Source organism: Echinops telfairi, unplaced genomic scaffold, assembly GCF_000313985.2.
Source record: "Echinops telfairi isolate 266 unplaced genomic scaffold, ASM31398v2 ScPeMD7_5592;HRSCAF=6446, whole genome shotgun sequence".
Taxonomy (NCBI): Eukaryota; Metazoa; Chordata; class Mammalia; order Afrosoricida; family Tenrecidae; genus Echinops; species Echinops telfairi.
In genome coordinates, this window is record NW_022109491.1 from 29514503 (window position 1) to 29534438 (window position 19936).

A 19936-nucleotide genomic window follows, 5' to 3' on the forward strand; every position below is an offset into this window, starting at 1 on the left:
CGGGGACCTGGAGAGCTTGGGGGCAGCCGGGACGAACCCTGGGCCAGAGCGCTCCCTCGTCGAGGGAGGGGTGCTTGGCTGGCCGGCGGGACGCGGCGGGGTTCCTGTGGCCTCTGGTCTCCAAGGGACCCCTTCACGTGGGGATGGAACGAGAACGCGGGGACGCGCCTTTGAAGATCACCGCGAGCGGGGGCTGCGGGGGCTGCACGGGAAAGCCCCCGAGAGCCCCACCCGGGGCCGCTGCGCCGGGGAGCAGCAGCTCGGGCGGTTATATGTAGATCATTATGATCGATTCCCCACCTTTCCCTTCCCCCCCTGGTGTCTCTACTCTCATTATTGTTGCTGAGGGGGTTATCTGTCTTGGATTCCCTGTGTTTCGAGCTCTTATCTGTACCAGTGTACATGCTCTGGTCTAGCCCGATTTGTAAGGTAGCCTTGGGGTCATGATAGTGGGGGGAAGAAGTGTTAAAGCACTAGAGGAAAGCTGTATGTTTCATCAGTGCTGTACTGCATCCTGTCTCTTCCTTGCGACCCTTCTGTAAGGGGATGTCCAATTCTCTACAAATGGATTTTGGGTCTCCACTCTGCACTCCCTGTCATTCACATTGATATGATTTTTTGTTCTGGGTCTTTGATGCCTGATACCTGATCCCATCGACACCTCGTGATCACACAGGCTGGAACACACCTACCTTTAAGTGTCTCGTTAAGATGCGATTTTATACACGTGTGCGCTTGTAGGCCAACATCCCAAATGAAACACACTTCCGTTATTCCCTGGAAGTTCTTTTGTGCCCCTTCTCAATCAATCTCTCTTACTCAGAACCCCAGGAAAACTATTGAAAGGATTGCCACTCTGCCTACAGACCACTTTTACCAGTTCTCGAACTGCAAACAAGTAGAATCGCCCTGCCAAGGGGGCCCAGATGGGGCTGCCAGGTAAGTGTTGAACTGCTAACAGCAAGGTCAGGGCCTCAAACTCACCACCCACCCAGAGGGAGAGAGAAGAGGCTGTTTGCTGCTGCCAAGAGTCTTGGAAACCCTCGGGAGCAGTTCTTCACTGTCCCATAGGGCCACCTTGAGTCCTTGGTTCAATGGCATTGGGGGTGGTTTTGATTTATGGTCATGGTGCCAACAGCGAATGTGCTTGCTGCTAACCAATGGCATGGGGGCTAGAGTCCACCCAGAGGCACTTCACCAGGAGAAAGGCCCAGCAATCTACTCCCCCATAAACCAGCTATGGGAAACCCCACGGATCCAAGTTCTAGTCTGACACACATGGGGCCACCGACACGAACCAGAATCAGCTCTCTGGCAACGAGCACGGTAAGGGTCTATTTAATGTTTAAAAGAAACTTTCCAACTATTTTCCGAAGTGGCTGTGCCGTATTACAACCCCACCAGCAATGTATGAAAGTTATGAATTCTCCAGCTTTTAGCACTGTCCGTCTTTTTAATTTCAGGCATTCTAACAGTGCATAGCATTCTCATTATTTTTTTTTAATTTCTGGTGACAATTACGTTACCATTCCCCTGTAATGTTTCATCATGGTTGACTTGTGCTCACTGCCCTTTAAACTTCTCATCTGTGCTTTAGAGTTACTGTCATCAATTTTGAGCTCGTAAGAAAATTCTTTACGTGTGTACTTCTTACCCTCATGAAGATATGGGTGCTATAGCAAAGGATAGCAAAGAAATCAGATGGTTCTCAGATGTCAAAAAGAATAACATCTGATGTTTGTAAACTCATGTACAGTTTTTTGGGGGGGAGGTGGTGGGAGGGTTAGAAGTCACAAATAGAACCGTTTGTTGTGATCCTGAAGCGGGCCTCGCCTCTCAGACGGCCCAGGGCAAATGCCCTAGCCTGCAGTGCAAAGCGGGTCGAGCCCTGGTGCCCGCTCACCGCCACCTGCATGGAAGTCGTGTTTACACAAAGTAAAGGGGCGAATCACTCAAAAAAAAAAAAAGAATAACATCTGATACCCAGCAGAAATGGCAGGGTTGTGTGGGTTTTCTATCCCCACTGGCTGGAGGTCATACCATATTGCTTCCTACAGTTGGACATATTTACTGACCCTGCTAGCAGTGGATGAGAGTGCCATTCTCTCTGCAGCTTCTCCAGCATTTGTTGTTTTCTGGGTTTTGTTTTTTATTTTTCAGTGGCCTGTCATAGTCAGTGTAAGATGATATCTCATCATTGCTTTGATGCATAGCTTCCAGATGGCTGATGATCGTGATCAATTTTTATATGTTTGTTAGCAACTTTTTGATTGGACTTTTTTTTCTTATTGAGGTATAAACACGTGCTTGCTTTGGTAACACATATACTAAAAATTGGAGGCACACACACACAGGTTTCTATCGAGGAAATGGCTGATGCAGTAATAAGGATAGGCAAGTTCCAAATCTGCGAGGCACGTGTCATGCTGAAGGATTCTTCTGACTCATGTGGCTCCAAGGGCTGAAGAACCTAAGATCTACAGGTCAGATGGCAGGCTCCTGCTTGCAGAGGCAAATGAACGCAAGGTCTGAGGGTAAGCTGAATCCTAAGATCAGCTGGCAATACAGCAAGCTGCTGGTTCAAGTCCAAAGAACTTGAAGTCAGACCACTGTCCAGATCACGTTGCTGGGTAGAATTCACTTATATTGGAAGCAGGCCACACCCCCAAGGAGATGTCATCATGGTGAGATCACTATGTATTAACAGTCAAGCCACTGAGAATCCCGCCCCAGTCATGTTGGCACAAAACCTGCAGTATCACACTTGCCAACATAATGTCTATCACTTTGTGGTATTTGCTAGACTGGAAAATGAAAGGGCAGTTTTAGTATGCATTTCTCTTATGAGAGAGGTAGAATATTTGTTCAAACATTTAAGAGCCACTAATACATATTTATTTTCCCTTGAGTCGCCTGATTATACTACACCCTCAGCCACCCCCACACCTTTTTTCTATTGAGTTGTTCTTTTCCTTAACAGTTTTAAGAAACTTTTTACATATCAGGGAGATTAAACTTCTATCCAGGAGTATGAGTTGCAAATATTTTTCCCAGTTTGTAAAATGTATTTAGCTTGTTGCTGTGACCTTAGTTCATTCACTTTCATTGCTGGAGAGTGCTCATGTATGATTAAAATTGAAATTGGTTGCCACGGAGTCGATGTTGACTGATGTGAGCCTCTGTGTTACAGAACAGAGCAGCATTCCACAGGATCTTCCATGGCTATAGCCTTTTGGAAGGAGATTTCTAGACCTTTGTTTTGAGATCTCTCTGGGTGAATTTGAACCACAAACTTTTTTAGTAGCCAAGTGCTTCACTGTTTGTACCACCCAAGGACTCAATTGCATGAATGTCACCACGTGTTTCTCACCACTTCTACGCTTGTTGGACATTTGAGTGATTGCAGTTTGGAGATATTCCAAAAGATGCTGCTTTTGAACATTCAAGCCAAGTGTCCTTGGCTCCCTCCTCTTGTCTCTCCAGGGTCTCCATTCTTTTGCTGATCACTCTTGGACCCACCCACAGTCACTGAGAGAATTCTGACTCAGAAAGCCTGGTGGGTTTGAACTAGCTACCTTGCAGTTGGTGTAGTGGTTACACGTTGGGCTGCATACTTAGTGCAAGGCCGGCAGCTTGAAAGCACCAGCCACTCGGAAGGAGAAAGATGAAGCTTTCTGCCCCTGTGAAGAGTTACAGCCTCAGAAACCCACAAGGGCAGTTCTACCCTGTCCCAAAGGGTCCCTATGAGGAGGGATCAACTCAATGGCAGTGAGTTACCTTACAGTTATCAGCCCAACAATTCCCCTCCAGCACCATGGGGGCTCCTTGATAACTCACTTGCACATGAATTCTCTCAGAGAACCAAATTTAATACAAACAATGATGTCTCTGGCTATGTTGTGGCTCCAGTGCAGCAGGGCAGAGGAGCATCAGCCCCTCTCCCTGTGCATGACTAACTGGATCACCCATAGCAGCAGAGACCCTCCCTTCAGGACTGGATTGCCCGATCCTCTTGATAGACAAGCCAGGACTGAACCCGTTGTACCCAAAGTGTGACACACCATGTCTTCTCTCATGGTGAGTTTGAAAAACGGGTGGACGAAGAGATTCAGGCTTCTGTTTAAATCTAAAAGCACAAACCGGCGATTCTACAAGAGCATGAGGATCCTGAGAATGGGAAATGGTGAGAACCCAAGTCCTAGCTATGGTAATAGAAACAGGCCTGAAGAGGAAGAAGAGAGAGTCCGTTACAACGCGAGGGGAAGCCCCAGCAATCGCAGCTAGTACAGGACATGCCAGTGGGCAGGCTGACCATGTTTGGAAGGTGAGCCTTGGGTTGGCTCAAGCTGGGACAATCTGGTGATCAGACCCCTCCCACCCCCGCCCGACAGGACTCCCAGTGAAGGTCTCCACTGTGCTGCACAAGAGTTTAAATATGGGTAGTTTGGGTGTGGACATCAGAGGAAAGAAGGCAGAGCCCTCCAAGAGCCTCTTTTGACAAGGGTACGGTGAGCTGACAAATTCCTGCTTCTATCCCGGAGACCCCAAGTTTGATTAGCCTAAGCCAGCTTACTGTCCTGTGCACTACATTTCTCCCTGTACCACATCCTCTGTGGCATTGTAGCTGCCCATCTCCTTAGTCCTCGGGTGGTACTGTCAGGTAAGCATCGGACCGCTAATCACAAGGTTGGCAGTTCAAACCCACTAATGGAGACTCGGCAGGAAAAAGATGGGACTACCTGCCTCTGGTCACTGTGAGTTGGAATCTACCCCACGGCAGAGGGTTTTATTTTGTGTAGCTTTCTCATGTAAACTCCATGATGGGGGGGGAGGCGTGATGGGGGGGGAGGCTCGAGGGAGGGGGAGTGTCTTGTCCAGCCACACAAGTGGTGCTAACAAAGCAGGGGCGGGGCAAGTAGCCTAAGAGGCTTTGGGGGATCAGAGTCGTTCTTGCAAAGTCGAAGCCTCCTATACCCAGATGAGCTGTTCCCAGTGGGACAAAGGAATTTTCCACAGAAATCTCGGAGAAAATGTTTCCATTTTGAGACTTCGGGGGAAGACACAGGGCCCTGGGACCAAAGTTGAGGACGGTGGGTCGTAGAAGTTCCTCTGGAAAGTTCTGTCTTCATCCCTGAGACGTTCTCATGGGAAAGACGGGTTGGCAGATGGCTTGTTGGTTCCCCTTTCCAGAGAGGTCCTGGGCAGTGCCCTGGGAACAAGGCAGACAGACAAGAGTCAACTCACTGAGTGCTCCACAGACAACTCTCACCATCGTGAGTCTGCCTCCCGCTGAGAAGCGGCCGGGACAGTGTCTGAGGGAGGTGCTGCCAACACTAGCCCATGGAGACGTTGCCAGAAAAATGATCGCGTTCTCCAGAAAAAAAGTCATGCTTGTGAATGGCACAATCAAGGCTCCCTCCCCGACAGCTGCTGCATTTAAGGGGGAAAAGGAAGGTCTTTGGAAAAGTCAAAGGGATGCTGAACATCTAAACCATCAACCAGGATTTAGGTAGACAGTCCTGGGCACCCAACATGAAAGGTGGGGATTGTTTAACAACTTTCTTATGGACATAAATATTCAGAATGGGACATGCCATAAGTGCTCCGCTCAACAACTTGTCACAAACCTAACACACCCATGTAACCTGCACTCAGACCAAAAAATAGCACATTCCAAGTCCACCGGAAACCCCCTGCTCATATGACCCCTCTTCATCGCTACCCTTCCCTGTAAAAATAGCCAACCCAGCCAAGTCCATCCTAACTCATGGGGGCCCTGTGTGTGTCAGAGTAGGACTGCGCTCCATCGCATTTCTTCGGAAGTAGAGGGTGAGACTTTTCTCCGGAAGCACCTCTGGGGGGACTTGAACCATCAACCTTTTGTTTGGCCGCCGAGAGCATTACCTCTTTGTACCAGCAGGGAACTTGACCTTCCCTCCTCCCCTCTCACAGGCAAACCTGTATTCTGACTTGTATCGTCATCAATGAACCTTGTGTGTTCTTGAATAGACTCCTACAGACTGCCCACGAGACGTGTCGGCTTCTTCCACGGGCCATCATTCTGGGGACTGTGACTCAGTGGTCCTTCTAGCAATAGTCTTTGTAACTGTCATCAAATACCAGACTAGGACTAGGCTTGTGGCCCACCAAGGGGAATGGATAGTTTGGTGATAATGTAAATAAGATACTTGGTGTTTTTGTAGGGATAGGACTATGCAAATAAAGTGTATGGAACCCGGATGAAGGGGCTAGTTCGTTTTACCATTTCACTAGCCTTAAAGTGAACCATCTCAGAGGTATAAAGGGGGTCTGAACGCCATCAGGGATGCAGAGCCAGGCCATTCCATGATACTCACCTTCCTGAAACGATCTCTAAAGACAAATGGGTGCATAAGCAAATGTGGTGAAGAAAGCTGATGGAGCCCGGCTATCAAAAGACAAAGCATCTGGGGTCTTAAAGGCTTGAAGATAAACAAGCTGCCATCTAGCTGAGAAGCAACAAAGCCCACATGGAAGAAGCACACCAGCCTGTGTGATCACTAGGTGTCGATGGGATCAGGTATCACATATCAAATAACAAAAAATCATATCATTGTGAATGAGGGAGAGTGCAGAGTGGGGACCTAAGGCCCATCTGTAGGCAACTGGACATCCCCAACAGAAGGGTCGCGGGGAGGAGACGAGCCAGTCAGAGTGCAGTGTAGCAACGATGAAACATACAACTTTCCTCTACTTCTTAAATGCCTCCCCACCCCCATCATGATCCCAATTCTACTTTACAAATTCGGCTAGACCAGAGGATGTGAACTGGTTCAAATAGGAACTGGAAACGCAGGGAATCCAGAACAGATGAACCCCTCAGGACCAGTGGTGAGCTTGGCGATACTGGGAGGGTGGAGCAAAGATGGGGTAGAAAGGGGGTACCGATTACAAGGATCTATATATAACCCCCTCCCTGGGGGATGGACAACAGAAAAATGGGTGAAGGGAAATGTTGGACAATGTAAGATATGGCAAAATAATAATTTTTTAAATAATAATTTTTAAATTATCAAGGGTCCATGAGGGAGGGGAAAAATGAGTAGCTGATACCAAAGGCTCAAGTAGAAAGCACATGTTTTGAGAACGATGATGGCAACAAATGTACAAATGTGCTTGACACAATGGATGGATATATGGATTGTGATAAGAGTTAGACGAGCCCCCAAGAAAATGATTTAAAAAAAAAAAAAAGGAGAGAAGAGCCAGGCATGGGGCACATCCTTTGGACCCGGGATCCCTGTGCTGAACCTCTTTAACCCAGGAAACAGCTGTGACACCAGAGATGGTGAGAGGTGGCGAGATGCAATAACAGACGTGGCAGCAGAAGCAGCTGCACCGGAAGTCTGTCAGGAGAGGATGTGGTAGACTTCCTGCTCGGCAGATGGAGAAAGCTGTCTGCCTTTGGGCAAGAGACCTGAGGCTTGCTGGCACAGTAGGGTGTTTCAAAGAACTTATTGACAGAGTTAAAATAGCTTTGTAATACTTGCCTAGGCAGGGCGGGACCAGGCTGAGGGTCCAGGACTAAGAGAGGCATCCCTTCGGACATGTCTGAGAAGGGCTTGGCTGTCCTGATTGAAGAACTGTATCCTGAGTACTTCTTATTCTGAAGTGTAACCCGGTACCCGAATAAATGCCGTAACTGTGAGTATTGTCTGTGAGCGCTGTGTGGCAATTTTAGCGATGTTTGTCAAGCCCAGCAGAGAGGTAGAGGGTGCCAGGGCAGGAATGGTTAGTGTCAGCATTGCTCTGAAAAACTTGAGGGTGGAAGCACGCCGGATCTCCACTTCATAGAACTCAGCCTTGTGCTGATGCTGATGGTGATGCACTCTGTCCTGGGGACATTAGTGGTCAGACCCTGCCCCCGTGTGTGCCCCGCCATTCTGGCAGGGGGCATCTCCCACATTGTTGCACGCAGTGGTTAACTCATTGCTACGTAGCTGAATACGACGAGTTGATTTCTACATCCTATTGGTGATGTGCACTTGCTGTTTCCTGCTTTGGGCTATTATAAACCTTCTAGTCTAAGTCTTATGATGGACATAAACCCTCCTTCCTCCTGTATAAATAGCGCTATAATTTCAGGGTCAAAGGGCAGGCATATTTTAGCTTTAACAGATGCTACTCAAACGTCCCTGGAGAAGGACATCATGCTTGATAAAGCAGAGGGGCAGCAGGAAAGAGGAGGACCCTCGACAAGATGGGCTGATACAGTGGCTGCGACCATGGCTCAAACAGGAGAACAATCGAGGGAAGGAGCAGGCCCGGGGTGGTGTGTCCTGTGCTGTACGCAGGGTCGCTGCGCATGGTGACCGGCTTGGCGCACCTACCAACAACTGCCCGGTTTTTCAATGTTGTTGCCTGGACTGTGTGATTCACATAATATTAAAAAACCAACAAATCGAACCTCCACTCTTAGAAGTCAAGTGAACGGTCACTCTGGGGAGGTTACAGCCGGGAAGGTGTGCGAGGGAGCCCTCAGGGACTCTGGGAGTAAGCCGTCTGTTTCTTCATGTGGGTGCTGCTGACCTGGTGGGTTCGCTGCTTGGAAAATCATCGAGCTGCACGCTTAGGGTGAGCACGCTTCTCGGGATTACGTCACACTTCCGTTGGAAGTTGATTTCAGCCAGGGGGACAAGAGAGGCATTTCCTAAGGAACACTGAGGTTCTGTTGGAGGTTAAAAAAAACAAGACATTGGAAGTAGATGGCGGTGACGGTGCTCAACATAATGAACATAGTGAACATAATGAATGCCACTGACGTGTAGATGTAGATATGGCCGTACATGCGTTGTCATGTATGCTGTCGTTGCCGGTGCCATCAAGTGGGTTCTGCCTCTCGGTGACTTTACGTACCACAGAACGGAACCCTGCCCAGTCCTGCGTCATCCTCACAAAACACACCTCACCAGCGTCTCCATCCTCTGTGCCCCCGAGCCAAAGTTGGGATTTCAAGAAACCCCAAGAAAGACGCTCACTCAAGGCATGTCACGAGGTGGGCATGTGGGGGGGGAGGTCAGATTGCTGTCTCACCCCACCGCAGGGATGGGCCCCTGCTAGCTGCTGTTAAAGACAATGGACAGGCCTGCAGTCATCTATTTGGTTCCTGTAGGTGGGGTTTACACCCTACTGATAATGGTTCCTATGGAGACCCAGAGAACAGGTCAAAGTTAAGTTGCCATCCTAAATCTAGGATCCACCCATCTTGTCACATGTATACCCCCAATCCCTCCTCTTCCTATTGCGTGTATGTTCCTAGACCACTCCCTCTCATTGCTGTGTAACCTATAATGCAACCCCTTCTTGTGACGTATGTCTCTACCTGTAATTATTGGGCTTGCACGCCCCCAAAAGGTATGTAGGCCTGGGCTAGCAATAGACCTCTCCGGCCAGTCTCTCCCTCGCCTCTCTTCCCCCTCTGCTCTCCAGTCCTCTCTCCCTTGTTCCCTTTCCCATCCTCCTTCCCTTCCCCCTCTCTCCATGTGGACCACCAAGCTGGGCTGAGGTGAGCAATGCTACCATGGAATGTGTCTGACTGCATTATTGTAATATCTCTTCTATCGCTCATGCTCTCGATGACTTTAATATCTCTATATATCTCAACCGTACAATTGTGCGTACTGAACCCCTGGGTAGTGGCGGGGGCTGGCTCCCCCATACTTCATACTACAGGCATGTATTTGGAGGACCTGCTGGGCAGGCCCCCAGGAAGAGTCCAGGCTTCAGGCCTGCAAAGGGGTGGAGCTTGGAACAGCAGAGGGCCCAGCCTCAGCTACTGGTTTCTTTCCAGCCTGGTGGCTCCTGCACCAACTTGCGACGGCTCTCCGAGCTTCGCAACCAAGTTCTGGAGCAGGAGTTCATGACCCTCACTCCCAGACAATGGCAGGCAGCCACTGACCCAGTCAGAGACTAGCTCCCTCTGTCCCTCATTTCCTAGAGGCACTTTATTCCTCTCTGCTAACCCTCACTCCCTTCGCCAGCCCCTGGCCCAGGAAAAGCCCAAGAGTTCTCCTGATCATGGAGAAGCCTGCACCTGGACTGCATCCATTCCCCCGCCTCGAAAGAGCCTGTAAAGCAGGACCCAGCCCCTGAGAGGTGAAGGTGTTCGTTGCTGACAAGTCGGTCCCCAACGGACAGGATGCCACACACCATGGGATGACACAGATGCTGAAAGCAGACGTGCCGGGCCTTTCCTGCTGGTCTTCGTCTGGAGGCTCTGCGGAAAGCTGGTCGGCACCATAGCAGCATGCACGCGCTGCCGGGCTGGGCACAAGGCCCATGGGCTGGGAACCCACGGGATTCACACTGGTCTCCTGAGCACGGTGTGCCCTCTCCCTCCCAAACTCCCAACGCCACTGTGAAGTGGCTTCCGGCTCGGCGACCCTGTAAGACAGAGTAGAATCGTTTCCCTGGGTCCCTAGTCTCAAATCTCTACGGAGACAGACTGCAACTGCCTCCTCTTGAGGCGCAGCAGCGGAGTTCAAACCGCTGACCTTTCATTTAGCAGTTGTGTCGCCCCTAAACCGTCTCCATTTCTACAGCCTCCTTGTGTGGGAGCCTCCTCCAGGAAGCTCATGACTGAATGGGCAGCGGGTGGGCACAGAAACGTGTCGCCTGTTGGTGGCGGTGGAAGTAGAATTCCCAAATGTCCTCTGGACTGCATTTCCCACCTTCCTCTGCAGTTGGAGTGGACATCTGACTCAATTGCAGCCCACAGGATGGAGTGGAAATGAAGCACCACTGCTGGGCTGTGCCCACGCAGGGAATGTGCTGGGGATATGGACACGGTAGAGCCGCCGTTAACCTCCATCACCAAAGGCAACACGGTAGGGGGAGAGGAAAACAAGGTGGACGGACCCTGACACCTGATACTTGGAGCCACCATGACACCCCCAGACTAGGAGGACATAACAACGCCCCCTCTAATCCATCCACCAGGTCCTGCTTGGGCTTTGAGGGGAAAGATGTGAAGGGGCGGTGCTTTGCAGGATAAATGAAGAGGCGAGTGGAAACTCGGAGAAAATCGAGGAGAAATGGACAACACCATTAATGCGTGAGTTCATTCATTCAGAGCCCCCAGGTTCCTATCCAGACAGCACCCTGCTGGATAGAGTGGGGTTCGCTCCACCTCTCACGTCCTGATTTTCTTGGGAGTGAGGGGCTTGCAGCCAGATCACAGAGATGTCCCTGAGCTGTTTTCACTGAGAGAGGTGGGGCCAAGCCCTGGCTCACGGCCCCCAAGTCGTCACAGTTCCCGGATGGCAAGCAGTCCCGCCAGTCAGCTCAGCGCTGGATCACAGTGTGAGGTCCCAATTGTGGCTGTGTCAGAATCGATGAGCTGTCCAGAGAGAAAACTCCAGTCACAGAGCTCCTGGTAAAGCCGTCAGCTGACCCCCGAGCCCTCTGCACAAGCCCCACCCCCACAAGTCCCACAAGCCTTAGGGCCCCGTTGGTTGGTGAGTGTGGGGATGGCTGGCATGGAGCGTGAAGCCCTGGCCACCCCAGCCCAGGTGATCGGCAGGCTCAGAAGTGGGGGAAGAAGACCTCAAACAGGTGGAGAAATTAGAAAATATGTGTTGAAAGTGGAGGGGCTGGTACTAAGTCTACCCCAGTCAGTCAGGCACCCAATGGGCCAACACTCTACTGTTCTCTGGCCCCAGTCAGAACCTGGCTCCCTACACCCTCTCCCCATCCTCCTCCAACCCCAGGCCCCATCCCACACATGACAGCGGCCAGGTCAGCACCACGAGGCAGCCAGGTCTTCCCCTCTGCGTGTGTACAGGTGGGCATAGGTTAAATGGATACCTGCATGGTCTCCTTTGGAAAAACCATCTCCACTGAATTCTTCCCCAAGTGCCGCTTATGAAAGAACCCCTTTCTGTGGATGACAAGAATAAACTCAGAGAGCTGCTCCCCACGTGCTCCTGCTTTCCCCGCAGTGGGGAGCTGATGGAGGGGGGTGTCGTCTTATCTTTCTTCTTCCCCAGCCCTTTCTTCAGTACAAACTGGATCAAGAGAAGAAGAAAACTACAGCCAGGTGAAGTTCCGGGCAATTCTAGCTGGGATTCCCAAATCTTGGATGGGAAGCAGGCTAGGAAATTATGAAACCCATGGATTTGGAAAGAGGTACAATCTTCTAAAGCAGTGGTTCTCAACCTTCCTCATGCCGCGCGACCCTTTCATACAGTTCCTCATGTGATGGAGAGGCGCCCCCCCCCAACCAAAAAATTTATTTTTGTTGCTACTTCATAACTGTAGTTGTGCTACTGTTATGAATCAGGGGACCCCTGTGAAAGGGTCCTTTGACCCCCAAAAGGGTCACGACCCACAGGTTGAGAACCACTGTTCTAAAGGACCTAAGCGAGAAGGAGGGGCAGCCACCTCCCCAGACCCAGACCCACCTCCAGGCACAGTAGGCTCCCAGAGACCCACCTCCAGGCACAGTAGGCTCCCAGGCCCAGCAGCAGGAACAGGGTACCTGCCAGCACCCCGAGGACCCAGAGCAGCTGCTGGAACACATGGAGGCGGTGCAGGACTGGAACACAGATTGAAGTTGGGGGACAGTCATGGAACCCAGCCTCCAGTGCCTACCCCCTATTCCTCATGTCATCAAATAAGTCCCCCATCCCCACACAAGGGCGCCCCAAGTAAGCAGTATGGTCTAGACAGACCAGCTGAAGGGGTTTAGGGCAGCCCTCAGAAGAAACCCTGTGGACTGACCAGCTAGGCCTTTGTACAGAGGGGCCCCGACCTCACCTCTAGCCCCGAAGTAGGTAGAGGCTGAGGAGGAGCCCAGGACATTGGAGGCAGAGCACACATAGTCCCCCTGGTTGCTGGGCTTCAGCTCCTTCATGTTCACCCGTAGAGCATTGGGGGATGCGGAGACATGGACATGTGGGTCAGCAGGAGCCCCCCGGGTCTGGCTGGATGCCACCAATCGGTCGCCAAGATGGAGGCTCAGGCTGGCCTGCGGCTCGCTGTCCACTTGGCAGTCCAGGATGCCCTGGAGGCCACTTTCTGGCTCTACGAAGACCGTCAGGGTGGGTGGCTCTGGAGGATCTGTGAGAGGGAAGGAAGAGTAGCGATTGCCATAAGCGACCACCGATTCCTCTTCCAGCAAAGTGACCTTACTGCACCTCTCACCAAGAGGGGCATCTACTTCCCTAGCCCTGCCTGGGATCGATGGCTCGGTCCAGTCAGAAGAAGGGATGTGTGACTTCGGCACTAGACCTCCAGAGAACTGGCAGTTTCTGCTCGCTCATTTGGAACACACTCTTGTGGGAAGCCCAGGCTGGCCTGCTGGAGACACGTAACCCAAGCCCAACCACCAGCCACTTGGATGAGGCCACCCTTCACCGTCTAGTGTAGGGTAAGCTAATGTACCGCGGTGGCCACATGAGGAGAGCCCAGCAGAACTGCCAGGGGAGCCCGGCCCAATTTCTTTCTTACCCACAGACCTGTGCGTGAATAAAGGGGCTGTGGTTTTCTGCCCTGGGTCTTGGGGTGGGCTATAGCCCTGGTGAAGAATAGAGCGGGGGGGTGGGGGGTCACTAAGGCTGATGAGAGTTGATGGTGTGCCGGGCACCCCTGTATGCGATCTCTTCTGTATTCCTCACAAATGAAGGATGTAGGCCCCAATTTACAGATGAGGAAACTGAGGTACAGATGCACAAGATCCCACACCAGCCAATGGCAGTCAGGATTCGGACCCAGGTGCCTGCTGGGTGTGAAGTCCTTCTCTTTGCAGATGGAAGGGGAGGAGGGTCCGAGGTGGGCATGGAGGGGAGGGCGGGGTGGGGGGGATAGACTGAGCTAGGGGCTCATACTCACAGAGGACCCGGAGCAGGACTGGAGCGGAGGTGGCAGCCCCTGAGGGGAGTCCGACCCGACAGTGGTACACCCCGGCCTGGGCACGAGCCACGGAGGTGAAGGTGAGCATGGGCACAGGCTCTGCGGGTAGGTGCCGGCCATTCCAGAACCAAGCAAAGGTGGTATTAGCCGGGGACCCGGGGCCCTCAGGAAGGTGGCAGCTCAGATTCAGTGCTGTGCCTTCAGACAGGTCCAGGCCCGGCTGCGCCACCACATGCACACCTGCAGGGGGGACATCGGTGGCCGGGTCAGCCTGGACTCTCCCAAGGCCTCCATTCCTGGTGGGAAGTCCGACTCTGACTGGACTCCGGCTGCTACAGGTGAGACTGTCACTCCCCGAGAGCAGGGCTGTGCCTACTTCATTACACATGGCTTCCCGGGTGATGGGCTGCATCTTGCCTCACCAAGGGTGGGGTGGGGCAACTGCTTCTCAGAATGGGCTCCCTAAGGTGCACTGTGTCTCTCCCCACTCCAGGCTGCCCCAGAGTGGTGTGGGCCTCCACCCCCTAACCCCCATCCCCAAGCAGGGCTTTGTGAGGCCGGAGTTAGGCCCGCAGCCAACCCAAATTCCCCTTGGTCATCGCTACCCCTCCATCCCTGCCGGGTTGGGGACAGGTTCTGTCTTCCCTCTCAGGCTGGCGAGGCCCTGTCGGTGGGAGCTGGGCCTCCTTCGCCAGATTATACAGCTTGAGCCAGGGCTCTATCATATCTCTGGGGTGGGAGCCCCAGCCCTCCTGTGGACTCTAACCCCACAGCGTCTGAGCCCATGAGGGGCCATGTGCTGAGTTTCCCCCCTCCTGCTCACCTTCGACCCGCAGCTGCCCAGTAGTGCTGACCGAGCCCAGCGAGTTTCGAGCTGAACAGAGGTAGGTGTCCTCGTCGCCGGCTGACACCTCTTGCACCTGCAGCCTCAGGGCATTGCGGGCCACCTGGATGGAGCCTGTCCCCGATGCCAAGCCAGAAGCCCCCTGGGTGGTGGCCAGCACCTGGCCTTCTCGGGACAGGGTCAGCTTAGCGGGGGGCTCGCTATCCACAGTGCACTGCACCACAGTGCCTGGGCTGGTCCTCGAGTCCCGGAAGAAGGAGAGGGCAGCATCTCGGGGGGCATCTGGGAGAGGGTGGGCACCATTGAGGGCCTCCCTGGGCACCCTTGGACGGTGTACCTGAACCCTGCTCACAGGCCCAAGGCCTCTGAGTCACCTGCTACAAGCGGTGCTTTCTCAGGAGTGCGGTGGGCAGGTACACCCAAACAGGGGCCACGTTCCCCACCCAACCAGTGGCCCCAGGTCTCTGCTCATCACCTCTGTCCTTCTCCCCCCAACTGTCACTGTGGTCCTGTGCTCCCCACCAGAACCTGGGAATCCCCTCCCCCACCCCATTCCGGGAGTTCCTGCTCACAGAGGATGCGCAGGGCAGTGGGCCGCGAGCTGCGTGTGCCCTGGGAATCTTGGGCCTGGCAGGAGTAGGCGCCCGTGTGAAGCCGAGCAGCTACCGTGAATGAGAGGGAGGCAGCTGGGCCCTCCTGCAGCCATCGGCCATTGTGGTACCAAGCATAGAGGGTGGGTGGGCGGGCAACAGGGTCCTCACAGGTCACGGTCACAGGGGTCCCCTCAGGCACGGTGGCCGATGGAGCCAGGGTCACCCGCACGCCTGTTGTCAACCAGATGAGGGTCAGTCAGGCCCCACCAGACAGCTGGTCCCCACCCAGCAAGTTGCCCTGGGCCCAGCCTTACCTTCCAACCGCAGCTCCAAGGATGTGTTGGCCTGGCCTAGAGGGCTGTGGGCAGAGCAGCTGTAGAGACCCTCGTCACTGGGCCGGGGCTCTCGCAGCTCCAGGCGAAGGGTGTTGGGAGTGGAGTCTGTGGCTGAGGAGACCAGGAGGCGGCCAGCGTGGCTGAGGCTCAGCTGGGCAGGTGGCTGACTGTCCACTGTGCACAGAAGCAGAGCCAATTGCCCGCCGTGGCTCTCCAGGAGGTAGGTTAGGCGCAAGCTGCGGGGCGCATCTGCAGGAGCAAGACGGACGCAGGAGGAGTTGTGAGGAGGCCAGTTTATAGGAGGCATTCGAGTCCAGGAGCGACCTGGCTGCCCACCCCCTGGCCCCGGGGTTGTCTCATCAGGGGTACTGATCCTCTGCCCTGATCAAGTGCTCCGTAGCTGAAAGGAGTGTCTTCATTGTCAGTTTCCTCTCATGCTTCCTGTCTATAGGCCAGGTAACTGAGGTCCCAGGCTGGGCACCTGTGAGGCTCTGGCCGTAGCTGATTCCTAAGGGCAGCTCCCCACTCCACCCTAGTCCAAAAGACTCACAGAGGACGTCCAGGGGGACCGGTCTGGAGAGGCGGGGTGCCTGGCCAGGGGTCCCCACTCCACAGCGATAGGAGGCAGCATCCATGACTGTGACGTTGGGTAAGAGGATGGAGCGGGCCCCCGGACGCTGTTGTCCATCCTGGTACCAGGTGTAGGTGAGCTGGGCCAGGTGGGTCCATACCAGGCAGGTCAGGTTCACCAGCTGTCCCTCATGGACCGTGGCCCCAGGCCACACCTGTACACGCACAGCTGGAGAGAGAGGAGCACGGGACACTGATCAGGGCCTTGGGCTGTATAGAGTAGCCATTTGCCCACTTGAGGGAAGAGCAGGGTGAACTTCTTCCTGAACTCTGTGACTGTCAGGGGCTCACCTGCAACTGGGGCTCACAGGTCAGGTTCAGGAGTTAACTGGTCATCTCTCTGGAGGTCCCTAGTGCAATTCTGAGTGTCCTAGAGTGCCGTGCCCCCAGTCCTGGCCCTGGTGGACGGTACATGGGAAGGGGACAGGCCTCCTCGGCCTTGTTTCCCCTGGGAATCCACTCTCTAAGCAGTCCATCCACTGGGCAACCTTATAGAAATCTGTTTTTAACCAAGGCTCTTCCAAAGAGCTGATACCAATTCCACTCACACTATTCCAGAGGCATACATCTGAATTCACTTTCATGAAGCAAACATAACCCTAAGGCCCAAGTCTGGCAAAGACATCACCAAACTGGAAGTTAGAGACTTTACCTCTCATGACTACAGACACAAAAATTCTCAACAAAACCCTAGCCAACCGACTCCAACAACATATAAAGAATAATGCATCGTGACTAAGCGGGAACCATGCGAGGCAGTCAACGTTAGAGATAAAGCCCAGTAACCACCACAGATAAAAGCAAAGGGGAAAAACTGCACGAGCATCTCAGTGAACACAGGAAAGGCATTTGATAAAACCCAGCACCCACTCCGGATTTCAATGACAACATAGAAATACCTACAGAAAGAAAATTCCAAAACATGACTAGCGAGAGAGAGACCTACAGAAACGGTGGAAGATACCATGATTATGGAGAAGAAATCAACGTTGTGAAAATATCGATCCTCCCCAAAGGGGTCTGTAAAATGGTCCAACCACTGGGGAAAATGGCACGGCACTTCCTTAAGAAGTCAGAAATCGAAATACTACATGATCCTATTATTGGGTGTATGTGCTAGAGAAATAAAAGCTGCCAGACAAGTAGATACTAGATCTATATACGCATCCGTATTAATCAGAGCACGATTCACAATAGCAGACATGGAAACAACCTGAAGGAAGAATGAATAAGCACACCACGGTCCCTACACACAACAGAATACTACGCAGCCTTAAAGTATAACCATCAGGGCTGCAAAAGAGCGAGTCGGAGGGAAGCTGAGGGACCTCATGCAGAGTGCGACTGGTCAATCCAATGGACAACAGACGTATGAGACCGCTTTAGAAAACAATCAACAAAAAGTTTTCACACACACCCCGAACAGGCAGTTCCATTCTTTACATGCTTCAAGGCCGCCGTTTGCAGACCTATGTCTCCTGGAGCAGTCTTGAGGTTTTGCCTGTGCCCGTCTTCGGGCACCTTCTCTCTCAACGCCTCTCCTCTCTTAAAACCACACATCCACACGCTCCCATCTGCACACTGACCCTGGGTATCAAAGGTGGTCGAGGTGGAAGTCCGGCCCAGGACATTGGTGGCCTCGCAGGTGTAGACGCCTTCATCCTCCAGCACGGTACCGTGGATCTCCAGACGCAAGGTGTTTGGGGCCACAGCCACCTGCAGCAAGGGAGGGCTGCCTGCAGGTTCCTTCAGACCCTGAAGGGTGGAGGCCACGAGGCGGTCCCCATGGAGCAGCCGCAGCTGGGCTGTCGGGTCACTGTCCACACGGCACAGGAGGAGGCCCAGTCGCCCGGGGCCTGTGTCCATCAGGGTAGTGAGCACAGCCTGACGCGGGGCATCTACATGGGGTGGGGAATGGTCAGGGTTCAGCCAGGTGGTTCCTCATGTCTGAGGCAGCGCCCCAGACCAGGCCATCCCCATCCTCATGTGGACAGGATGAAAGTTCTTACAGGATACGTGGAGGCTGACCGGGGCGGCCAGGCTCGTGGTGGTCGAGCCTGGGGCCCGAGCTTGGCAGTGGTACGCTCCAGCTTGGCTCGAAGTGATGGCTGCGAAGCGGAGTGTGGCCGAGGTCGCCTCCTGGAGGAGCTGGCTGTTCCGATACCAGCCGTAGGAGGTCCCGTCCGGGACGCCCGTGGGCACCTGGCAGGTCAGAACCACCTCCTGGCCCTCATGGAGCTCGGGTGATGGTGACACCTGGACCCAGGCTCCTGCGGGGAGAAACCAAGAGCGGGTGAGGGCTTCGGCCCGACTGTCCCAGATGGTGCCTGGGTATTTGACCACAGGAGGGCTGCATGACTCCAACCCTGGCAGGAGATGGGGCCCAGAGCCAGAGCTGACCTCCCTACGGACGCCGAGGGCCCCACCCAGCTCCATCCCTCAAGGGCCAGGCTCATGGACCCTGTGACCCAGTGCCAGGTACAGCCCCTGTCAATGGTGTTCAGCCCACAGAGCACTGAACCAGGGGGGATTCAGGCCACGCCAAAGGCCACAGTTAGCCAGGCATGTCCGAATCATCACAGGGACTCAGCATGGGTGGGTGAGCACTTAGGAGAGCAAGTGAGCCTTTGTGGGATCGAAGGCCCACACCAGACCCTTTCTATCAGCTCTCTCTATAGGCTCCAGGCTGTGAGAGGCCGGGAACTGGAGACCAGGCAAAGGACAGCTCCAAGGAGCTTCTGCAGCAGGGTGGATGGGGTGGGTGGGAGACGAGATGCCTGGGACCAGGCTGGCTGTTCCTGAAGCTCCCTGACCCCCATCTTCTCTGCCTATGGAATGGGCGTGATAAATAGGAAAAAGCACACAGCAAAGCCCAAAGTAAATGTCCAAATGTGATGCTGCCTGTCACTGGGGGAGAGGAAGTGCATCTTCGGTTTGGCCTCTACGTTTGAAGTGCTCTCTTCCATTGTTCCTGACTGACGTGCTCCTAACCCAAACCAAACTCATAGCCATAAAGTTGATTCCGACTCATAGTGACCCTGCAGGACAGAGCCAGAATGCCCATGGGTTTCCAAGACTGTACATCTTTACAGGAGTAAAAACCCTCCTCTTACTCCCATGGAGACACTGGTGGTTTCAAACTGGTGCTCTTGCAGTCAGCAGGCCAATGTGCAGCATGGCCCACTATGTCACCAGGGTTCCTTCAGCTGATTTGCTTAGGGAATATGTTCTAAAGAAGATATATATATACACACACGCGTTTTGTGGTGGTTGAGCCTGGGGCTTGAACTTGGCAGTGGTACGCTCTAGTTTGGCTTGAAGCAGCAGCTACAAAGTAGAGTGTGGCCAAGGTAACCTCCTGGAGGAGCTGGCCGTTCAGATGCCAGCAGTATGAGGTCCCATCCGAGACACCTGTGGGTACCTGGCAGGTGTCTCCACACACATCAATATAATGTGATATAGTGTGTACATTTTACTATGTAGCAAAAAATTTTTTTAATTTCTTTTTTTTTTTGAGTGAGTGAGTGAGAGAGTTAGTGAGTGAGTCAGTAAATGTGAGTGAGTGAGTGAGTGAGAGAGTGAGAGAGTGAGTGAGTGAGTAAATGAGAGTGAGTGAGTGAGAGAGAGAGTGAGTGAGTGAATGA

The 19936-nt window shown here is 53.2% G+C and overlaps 1 protein-coding gene across 1 annotated transcript in view; it reads right to left on the bottom strand.

Moving 5' to 3' along the window:
- Nucleotides 1-11085: 11085 nt before the first annotated feature.
- Nucleotides 11086-19936, bottom strand: part of SIGLEC1 (sialic acid binding Ig like lectin 1) — a 25901-nt gene continuing 17050 nt past the window's right edge. The window contains exons 12-22 of the mRNA XM_045295361.1: nt 18302-18562; nt 17879-18190; nt 16213-16461; nt 15642-15911; nt 15307-15558; nt 14714-15016; nt 13870-14130; nt 12796-13098; nt 12472-12574; nt 11845-11917; nt 11086-11377 (exon numbers count right to left, since the gene is read on the bottom strand). Of these exons, the coding sequence (XP_045151296.1) occupies nt 11318-11377; nt 11845-11917; nt 12472-12574; nt 12796-13098; nt 13870-14130; nt 14714-15016; nt 15307-15558; nt 15642-15911; nt 16213-16461; nt 17879-18190; nt 18302-18562 (2447 nt within the window). The 3' untranslated portion in view covers nt 11086-11317. The remainder of the gene's footprint in view (nt 11378-11844; nt 11918-12471; nt 12575-12795; nt 13099-13869; nt 14131-14713; nt 15017-15306; nt 15559-15641; nt 15912-16212; nt 16462-17878; nt 18191-18301; nt 18563-19936) is intronic.